Source organism: Eurytemora carolleeae, unplaced genomic scaffold (genome assembly GCF_000591075.1).
Source record: "Eurytemora carolleeae unplaced genomic scaffold, Eaff_2.0 scaffold964, whole genome shotgun sequence".
NCBI lineage: Eukaryota > Metazoa > Arthropoda > Copepoda > Calanoida > Temoridae > Eurytemora > Eurytemora carolleeae.
In genome coordinates this window covers 7,844-18,529 of record NW_019396852.1, presented here as the reverse complement: position 1 = coordinate 18,529, position 10,686 = coordinate 7,844, and the positions used below count along the sequence as shown (strand labels likewise).

General features: G+C 32.8%; 1 protein-coding gene across 1 annotated transcript; it reads left to right on the top strand.

The window, feature by feature from the left end:
• Window positions 1–566: 566 nt before the first annotated feature.
• On the top strand, window positions 567–1,055 carry LOC111709408 (ribosome-binding protein 1-like). Its single transcript, XM_023483067.1, has one exon. The coding sequence runs from the start codon at window positions 567–569 to the stop codon at window positions 1,053–1,055; it is 489 nt and encodes a 162-aa protein (XP_023338835.1).
• The last annotated feature ends 9,631 nt before the right edge of the window (window positions 1,056–10,686 follow it).

Below are 10,686 nucleotides of genomic sequence, written 5' to 3'. Positions count from 1 at the left end.
ATTATTATTAGAAGAGGGACGCGAAGCATTCTGAGAGCCTAGTATATTAAAAATGGGCCTAACCCGAACTGTTAAATTGATTGACAGACTACGGTTAGCTTAAACCTAATATAAAGCACTTTTATCAATCAAGGATCTCTAGATCCATTTAAAGATACCTCCATGCTCTTTAATCCAACCACACTAAACGATAACATTTTCTTCTAGGGGAGAGTATTTCTTTTGGAATAGTTTCATGCAACAAGGAGGATTTTATGTAGATTGTCCGTTAGAAATATTATTGTAAACTGAATAATCACTATCATCAAATATCTTAAGGAAACAAATGCCAGATTTTCAATGATAATTTAGTTTATGTGAAGAAAATACCTAATTTTCTAAGTATATACCGTGAACAATGAAATGTACCTTAAGCAAAGGGTTTAATGAGGCGGGATTTATGATAATAAATATAGATTTAAAATGTCAGATCTTTATAAATTTTAGCTCAACAAAATGTTCAATTTAAGCAATGAATGGAAAATGGATAGATAGAAGATGGAAAGAGGAAGAAACGGGGATGGAAGATGGAAAGAAGGAAGAAAAGGGGATGGAAGATGGAAAGAGGAATAAACGGGGATGGAAGATGGAAGGAAGGAAGAAAAGGGGATGGAAGATGGAAAGAAGGAAGAAAAGGGGATGGAAGGAGGGAAGAAGAAGGGTTGGAAGATGGAAGGATGGAAGATGGAATGAATGAAGAAAAGGAGATAGAAGATGGAAGGAGGGAAGAGAAGGGGATAGAAAATGGAAGGAAGGAAGGAAGGAAGAAAAGGGGATTGAAGATGAAAGGATGGAAGAAAAGGGGATGGAAGATGGAAGGAAGGAAGAAAAGGGGATGGAATATGGAAGGAAGGAAGAAAAAGGTGATGGAAGATGGAAGGAAGGAAAAGGGGATGGAAGATGGAAGGAAGGAAGAAAAGGGGATGGAAGATGGAAGGATGGAAGAAAAGGGGATAGAAGATGGAAGGAGGGAAGAAAGGGGATGGAAGATGGAAGGAGGGAAGAAAAGGAGATAGAAGATGGAAGGAGGGAAGAAAAGGAGATAGAAGATGGAAGGAGGGAAAAAAAGGAGATAGAAGATGGAAGGAGGGAAGAAAAGGAGATAGAAGATGGAAGGAGGGAAGAAAAGGGGATAGAAGATTGAAGGAGGGAAGAAAAGGGGATAGAAGATGGAAGTAGGAAAGAAAAGAAGATAGAAGCTGGAAGGAGGGAAGAAAAGGGGATGGAAGATGAAAGGAAGGATGGAAGATGAAAGGAGGGACGACAAGGGAATGGAAGCTGGAAAGCGGAAAGAATGGAAAAAAAGGAATGGAAGCTGGAAGGAGGAAAGAATGGAAAAAAGGAATGGAAGCTGGAAAGCGGAAAGAATGGAAAAAAAGGAATGGAAGATGGAAGGAGGATAGATGGACGGATATAAGTTGGAAGAATAATTTTTGAAAATAATGTTAACACATTTAATAAAAAATGAGAAAGAGAGAGAGAAAGTTCTGGATCTAACGATATTTAACGAACTGTTAAAGAATTAGCATAGTTTAATCAGGTTGAGATCTTATCCAAACCGTCACGTGATATATGAGATCACTAGCTAGTATACAATATATAGAAATACATGGATAGATATAGATAGATAATTAGAAACACAAGTATACAATACATAGAAGTACTCTTGGCGCATAAAAGACTTGAAAAGAACTGTAAAATGGCCGCAGGGGCGGATCCAGCTCTTGTTATTAATCTCGAGATTAATTAATTAAGGATATCTCATTCTAAAGTTTTCAGCTCAGGTTTTATAACTAGCTATTCCAACTATGTGTATTCTAACTCTAATTATAAGCCATAATATTTTATCCTGAAACCCATATAATCCCAGCTGAGCTGGGGTAAAATTTTTGCAATTTTCACTATGGGTTTAAAAGTAAAATAACACCCCAGCAAGTTTAAACTTTATATTAGATGTTATAGAATTGACGTGCCATTTTTGTGTATTTATTTATTTCGATAGTGTTAACATTTGAATTCATACTTCTTTCTTTTCAGCCTTTCAGGGCATAAAATTATTTAAAACCCTACTGGTTGAAGGGGGTTCGTAAAGTATTTTCGTCAAAAACATTTCTTTTTCGAGAACCCTGTAAACCCACTTATTTTTGCAATAATCTAAAATTCTCAAACTTGAGAAATAATTTTTACGGAATCCTGAAAATCCTCTTTGAACCAAATTTTGTCCACACAAAAAATTTTAATAATTCATTAATCTTTACACATTATACAATGATATCGAAAATTGTACAACATAATCGTCTAAACATAAAATGTAATAACATGTAACATGTTTCGCAGTGTTATAAATTTTTTGGACAGAATTTTTCTCTTTATCGAAAAGGTTCAAGCCTTTTTAGATTTAATTTTGTCCCGAGCTTTAGCGAGTGACAAAATATAATTTAAAAAGGCGAACACCTTCGAGATAAAGAGAAAATTTAAGTCCAAAAACTTTATAGCACGTCGTGCCAAAATTGTCTTATTTCAATCGCTGTTTCTAGATCAAATAAGCTTTGAAACAAAGCAGAAGTGAAAATAAAAAAATGATCCGGGACCCAATCAAAACTTTATATCACACGTGCTATAATGTACAGCTAATTTAACATTATAGCACGATGATTATACTTTATACCACGTTCATTATGAAATTCACGATAAAGTGAATAATAATGATAAAGTGCACTTTAGTTTCATAAAATGTATTAAATTTTAAAATAATCTATTTAATCAAAGGAATTGAGTCTTTGCCACAAACTATGATTTCACAATCCCTATATCTTTACATCCCTATGTCGTAGACCTTAGATATTTCAAACTATTAAAACTGTTAGATCAAATAATCTAATTTTGAAATATCAAAGGTTTAAACAATTAGGTTTTATAGATATAGGGATAAGAAAATTTGAGTTTGTGTCAAAAACTCAATTCCTTTGTTTTCAAATAATCGTGTGAAAAAATATTATGTTGCTAAGAAATTAAATAAAGCAAAAGGAATAATTGTAGGTAATTAAAAGCTTTATGGGAGAGACACAATCATAAAAAAGTGTAAAATATATATATCAAGACTTTAAAAGTTTTATAAATTAATTTTCTTTTTTACTTTTTTCTTTCTTTGAACAGACATCTGTCAAATTTCCAATATTTCAAAAACATAGACAAATCTGACATTTTATGAATTTAAATCTTTTCTGAACTTTTTAACTGAAAATTGTTTGTGCAGTCGCAACTTGCATTCACTTTTTATTTTTAATCTATAACCAACAATGTTAAAGGGAGTGTTCGCGAAAAGTGAAAAGGGCAAAGGCTCACTGCGAAAAATAAGTGCTTTTCATCGCTACTCTATATGTTGCGTCTATAAGGAGAAAATTGTTAAATTAACGACTTACACCGAACAACGTAGCGTCCATCCAAATAAAAAAAATTGCAACATAGAACACAGATCGTAAAAAATCAGTTTAATTTCAAACAAATCATAGAGATATTACAACTTTTAGTCATCGATTATTTATCGACGCATTTGTACATAGTTGATTTTTCATAATATTTTTATTTTATTTTTATGATCTGAGAGTTACTTTTAAAAACATTTATTCCTGTTTTTGAGGTATTTTGGTAATGAAGACGACATCTTCATATTTTCCAGGAATGTTCGAAAACAAGTTGTAAGCGAAATATTATTTTAAAAAACAAAATCAAATGAAATATTAAATATATACGATCGAATGTGTCGAAAAAAAAATCGGTTGTAATATCTGAATGATTTGTTTGAAATTAAATTGATTTTTTACGATCCGAGTCATGTTGCAACTTTCTGAACTTGGATGGACGCTACGTTGTACGGTACAAAACGTTTTTAACAATTTTCTCTTTATAGACGCAACAGTAAGATTAGTAGCGATCAAAAGCGCTTTATTTTCGCCATAAGCCTAATCCCCCTTTTTATTTTTTTGCAAACACTCCCTTTAAATAAGGTAAGGTACTTTTATTAAACTTAAAGTTTATTTGTTAATATTTTTCAGATTTACTGCTAATACATTTTTAACCGGTTTTTGTCTTTTTCTTGATTTTCCGTTTTTTATTTACTTGTATTTTCTTTTTCCGATTGTTTCTTTTTTTAGGTTTCAATTTTCGCTTTCTCTTTTTTTTCTTTTTTGACTTCTTTTTTGATGGTTTTGCTAGTCTATATAAATGCTGGTTCAAGGTTTTCACGTATTTGTTGGGCATTTTCTAAAAAAAAACTTTACAGATCATTTTTTTTATATTTCCTATTGTTTACCTTTAAAGCTTCCTTATCACAGATTCTGACATTGGCAGACGGGCTCTTTTGGCAAACTTTCTTTTGTAAAACAGGATCTAAAGAACTATCCTGAAATTTTAAGAAATTATAATATTTTTAAAAATGATTAGACAGAAAAATGTCCAAACAAAATATATATGTTTTTATTTGACAAGAATTAAAAAATTTGAAGAGTAAAAGTTAATAATTTACTATAGCTATTAACATTATATAGTTGGTTAAACCAGTATTTAAGTAATAATAAATTTATCTTATTTTGTGATTTGAAAAGAAAAGTCTTTTCTTGGATTGAGAAATTCTGAAAATGTTTAATATGTTTAATATATGCTCACGAACCCGAGAAATTGCATTTTTTCCACAAACTCAAATTTTCAACATAAATTGAACATATTTCGATATTTTAAACATATATTATTTCACAATTCATAATTAGAAAGATCTAAGGTCTATCATCATCTGTAGATCCTTCTAAACTTTTGAACGATTAAGTACTCAAAAATAGCAGGCTCGTATTTCTACGATCAACCATAGGCTCCGAGCAGAATTTATGTTTGTTTCAAAAGGATTTATCTTAATCCGTCGGCAAGTGCTTTCCTAAGGGATGAACAATATAAAAGTTGCGACCTTTGTAAAACCTTTTGTTCATATTTAACCTGTTTTTGTCCTTCCAGATTTCTTGATGGGACTTCACAGAACTCATCTCTAGTCATAGACTTGAAGAATCCACCCAGATCATAGTACTCCTGGGTCTGTGTAGTCTGAAATAAATGTTGTAGTCTTGAAACTAAATCTGTTCGAATCTATCTATTGTTTTTTTACAGTTTCGTTCAAAATTTTCTTTATAAAATAGATGGTATACGACATAATTCAGTTTTCTTGTATAAATGATTATTTTATTTTATAATTTCTAATGTTTTAGTCTAATTATGATCAAACATTTTTTTCCTAAGTCTATCTTATCTGAAATAAGTGTTGTAGTCATGAATCTGTCTAGTCTATATCTGTTCAGAATCTGTTTGAACTAAATCTGTTCTGAATTTGTCTCGGCTAATTCTTTTCTGAATCTGTCTAGGCTAAATCTGTTCAGAATCTGTTTGAACTAAATCTATTCTGAATCTGTCTAAGCTAAATCTGTTCAGAATCTGTTTGAACTAAATCTATTCTGAGTCTGTCTAGGCTAAATCTGTTCAGAATCTGTTTGAACTAAATCTATTCTGAATCTGTCTAGGCTAAATCTGTCCAGAATCTGTTTGAACTAAATCTGTCCAGAATCTGTCTATTGTAGTCTGCAAATTAGTCCTAAGTATTTTAGTTTAAATATTATCATTTATTGTAGTCTTATTTATATTGTAGAACTTGATAATCTATTTGGTTCAGAGTATTTCTATGGTCTGAATAAAATTTTCGTTATCATATACATATATTATATAATTTGACAAAAAAGCTCAATGCAGAATTCTTAATTAATAACCATTAAGGGAATTAAGTCTTTGTTACAAATTCAATTTTTCTAATCCCTATATCTTGCAAACTGAAAACTAAAAATATAGAACTAACCTGGCAATAATCTTGTTTTGCACAGAACGAAGATCTAAATCCAGCGCGCTAAATTATAATTTGAAATAATTGTCTACCTTTTACCGTTAATCAAGTCTTGATTTTAAATCAAAATTTTAACTAAAATTGAAAAATAACGGTTTTAATTCGTGGATTTCATCTTTTCTGTGTGATATGAGGCCCCTGCAAGAAATAATGTACCTGATAATTGTAAATTGTGCTAAAAACCTGAAACGTAGATATTATTGATCGAAATGTTTTCAGATTTATTTTCTAGGCACGCTTTTTTATTCATTTTAGATATATCCTCTCGGTTTATTGCGACATCATGTTAGAGAACCACATTGAAAATAATTCATTTTAACCCTATTCCTGCTGGGGGGGGGGGTCAATTTGACCCCCCCCTGTATTTTTTTTTTACATAACTCAAAAAGTATTGGTCTGAGGCTGTTGAAATTTTCTGACTTTTCCTACATACCCAAAGCCCTCCCTTTAGGCCTAAAACCGGGCTTTAATACTAACTGCCTGAGTTCTCAGGCACACTGCCTGAATGACTGCTTTTTCCTGTAACAAACTAAATCTTTGTTTTGACCCACTTCCACTTGTCAGATTTTGATAAAATTTAGCTTTTTAGAAAGCCTTTGACATAAGGAAACGAATTGCACAAGTTTTGCGAAAAAAAAATTGCAAATTTTTTGCAAACAACCTGTTAAAGGAAATTTGCACATTTTTAGTTTTTCTTGATTAAAAATCAGGTTATTTAAAATTTTGCAAAAATTTTTGCATATTTGAAATGGCATGGTCAAGGGCTTTTCAAAAATGTATAATTTGTCATTTTTTGGACAAATTTTTGTTTGCAAACATTTTTACTATATAACTGGATTTTGCGATAAAAAATTCAATTTTTGCAAAAGTAGAGCACAAGAGCTTTCCAATGATGTATCATTTGTCATATTTGGACATCAAACATGGGATTTAGAGGGGGGGGTCAAATTGACCCCCCCCCAGCATATCCTGGTTTTCAAGTACCCAAGTAGAGATAGGGTTAAGACTTTTAATGAAAGGATGACTTTGTAGAGGATGAAATCCCCGAAAGAGGATCATGAAATCCGCAAATTAGTGGTCTTGGATCTTGGACCCAGAGAAGACTTACTAATCCTCTTCTCCATTAATACACTCGTTATTCATTATGTATTTGTACCATAGAAGCAACAAATGTACTTCTAAAACTTCATCATTTTCAGTCGAGCAAAGGTTTCTATAGTACCATTGTTACTTAAACATGACAAGACATTCATGAAATTATGTTTAGATATCTTTCAGGTATCAATAATTTATTTTCAATTCATCTTCTGGCTTCGAAACGCAATTTCTCTCGATTTTATTTTCATTCATGATATCGTTTGTGGATACAAGCTAAAGATTAAATTAATCTTAAGATTAATAAGCACTGTTCACTTTTTTCATCATGTTACACCTAGCTGTGTGTTAGCATCTATACGAGGTAATTGTAAATCTATTGGAAAATGCTTCGAATTTATTTTTACGAATTAAATTGATTTTGATTATTTTAGCTTCTGATTCGTCGTTCGGGTTTTTCCAAACACAGTTTTGATTACTTGAATGTTATACAATTTCCTGGATACGAACTAAAGATTATATTAATCTTAAGATTAATAAAAAGAGGAGATCAAGCATTGATCTCGGTATCCACAATTCTACAGTTTTCAGAGTCAAACCTAGCTTTCGCCCGTTTGTGTCATCAGACATTCTGACACTTTTTAGACTTTCAAAAAGTTTTGCGACAATATGAGTAGGTTCCGACATTTCAAAACTTTTTTCTGCAAAAGTTTGTTTTTATCAAACATGCAAATTTGTTTCTCTAGAAGAAAATATAATGCAAAAACGATCGTTTCTAAACGATAGTTTTCAGTTCGTTTTTGCCTTATATTTTCACCTAGAGGATAGGACAACAATTTGTATGTTTGATAAAAGCAAACTTCTACAGAACACAATTTTAAATCGTTGGACCCTTCTCAGATTACGAAAAACCTCTTAAAAGTCTAAAAATATTAAAAGTCTCTGTAAAATGAATCTAGCTGTTGCCAATCCCAAGTCATAACTGCAAGAATAAATAAATAGACCCGTTTCCTAAAAAAACTAAGGACTTATGCCGAAATATATTTTGAATCTTACAAACCCTTTAATTTTATCCCAGAGGTGACGATTGTGGACGATGCTTGATCTCGATCTTTTGTTTAATCTGCAGATTAATTTAATTCTTGCTCGATATCCACTATTGTCCTTTTATAATTATGGGGTTCGCAAAGATCAATATTACTATCCTTGTGATCTCCAATATCAGGAATTATTTTGCCTCCAATTGGATTAATGTCTCCAGCTTTATATTCGGGAAACAGCCGACCCATCAGATCCTTACAAATACAATATATTCGGGATACAACCAACCCATCAGATCCTTACAAATACAATATATTCGGGATACAACCAACCCATCAGATCCTTACAAATACAGTATATTGGGGATACAGCTGACCCATCAGATCCTTACAAATACAATATATTCGGGATACAGCCAACCCATCAGATCCTTACAAATACAATATATTCGGGAAACAGCCGACCCATCAGATCCTTACAAATACAATATATTCAGGATACAGCCGACCCATCAGATCCTTACAAATACAATATATTCGGGATACAGCCGACCTATTAGATCCTTACAAATACAATATATTCAGGATACAGCCGACCCATCAGATCCTTACAAATACAATATATTCGGGATACAGTCGACCTATTAGATCCTTACAAATACAATATATTCAGGAAAAAGCCGACCCATCAGATCCTTACAAATACAATATATTCAGGATACAGCTGACCCATCAGATCCTTACAAATACAATATATTCGGGAAACAGCTGACCCATGAGATCCTTACAAATACAGTATATTGGGGATACAGCTGACCCATCAGATCCTTACAAATACAGTATATTCAGGATACAGCTGACCCATCAGATCCTTACAAATACAGTATATTCGGGATACAGCCGACCCATCAGATCCTTACAAATAAAATATATTCGGGATACAGCCAACCCATCAGATCCTTACAAATACAGTATATTCGGGATACAGACAACCCATCAGATCCTTACAAATACAATATATTCAGGATACAGTCGACCCATCGCAGTCTCATTCTTTGCATGTAAGCCTGTATTCCAATTTTATAATGTTTGTTTTTTAAATGACACTCCCTCCATGGAAAGATATGGAGATGCCAGATTCACAACAGTAACCTTAAGAGCTTTGTAAGATTAAGTAAGAATCAGATATCACTGTTTATAATTTTGAAAAAAAAAATTTATTGTGGTTTCTCTACCAAAATTTCTTCTGCAGGAAAACATCTAGGAATTTTATCACAATTAAATAATTTTTAAGCTGGATAAATATCAGTATGTTCCATATCATTGATCAGAAAAGGCTTCAAGGGTACCATTGTGAATTGGGCATTGTCATCTTTATATGGAGGGTCGCTTAAAATGATGTTAGGTACTTTCCCAAAGGATTTTTCCCAAGTGGCAACTTCCCAAGGATATTTTCCCAAGTGGGAACTTCCCAAGGGTATTTTCCCGAGTGGAAACTTTCCAAGTGTGCAATTTCTTAAGCGGCAATTGCCCAAGTCTGTCCTAGCCTCAGTGCTCGGTCCCCAGCCTGTTCTAGCCGCAGCGCTTGCCCCCCTAGACCATCCTAGCCGCAGCGCTAGGCGACCATTGCAGCCTGCGACGCCTCAGAGGGCCTAACTTAACCTTTGGGAAGTTGCCGCTTGGAAAATTGCACATTTGGGAAATCGTTACCAGGGAAGACGCCCTTGGGAAAATGCCTTTGTAAAAGTACCTAAAACCCTTGAAATTACGCTTTTACAGTCCCTTTAAATGTAAAAATTATATTAATATTACCCTTTTCATGCAGATGTATGTTGAAGTGCAGATTATGCATTTTTCTGTTCCATTTTCTACCCCACAGGCAAAATTTTTTATGTCACTAGAAAATATTTTTTTAGAATAAAAACATAATGGTTTTAAAAGGAAAAAATCTACCTCACAAGTTTTTGCTGAACTAAAGTGTTTCTTATAGTAGCAAAATCTGTAATATTCCACCTGTACAAAAATAACATTTTAAATTCAAATATCTTCTAGAAGTTCAATGATATTTCAAAACATTTAATTTAAATAATTTTAATTTTTTACAATTGAGGGTTATCTAAAACTAGCTTACACTGTGACACAACACTTGAAAAATCCCCGCTGTTTAGCGCAACGTTTTGCAAACTTTCCAGATTCTTCCAGAATACAGTTTTCAGTGCAAGGAAGCAGCTTACTGAGTGTTCAGCAGAGTTTATAAGAAACCATGTGCAGAATTGATTAAAGGGATTGTACACGTTAAACGTTAAGTGACCCTTTATATTAAGAGTCTAGTATCATGTCTGATTCACAATGGTACCCTTTTATTTTTGTTTGGCGACGGAGTAGGATATCCTTCTTATTTATAGCTGAAACTCAAGTGTATCGTATACGCTCTAGTACAGTGCTTACAGGATGTTCATGTAAATGACATCACAGGTTCGCGGTGAACCTCTATTTTAAACTAAAAAAAAGGGATATCTTCGTCACCCTTGATCAGACAAAGGTTTAAAGGGTGCCGTGTGACTTGGATATGCCACT

Coding starts and splice junctions, on each gene's coding strand:
- LOC111709408 (XM_023483067.1), top strand. CDS start 567: ATGGAAAGAAGGAAGAAAAGGGGATGGAAGATGGAAAGAGGAATAAAC.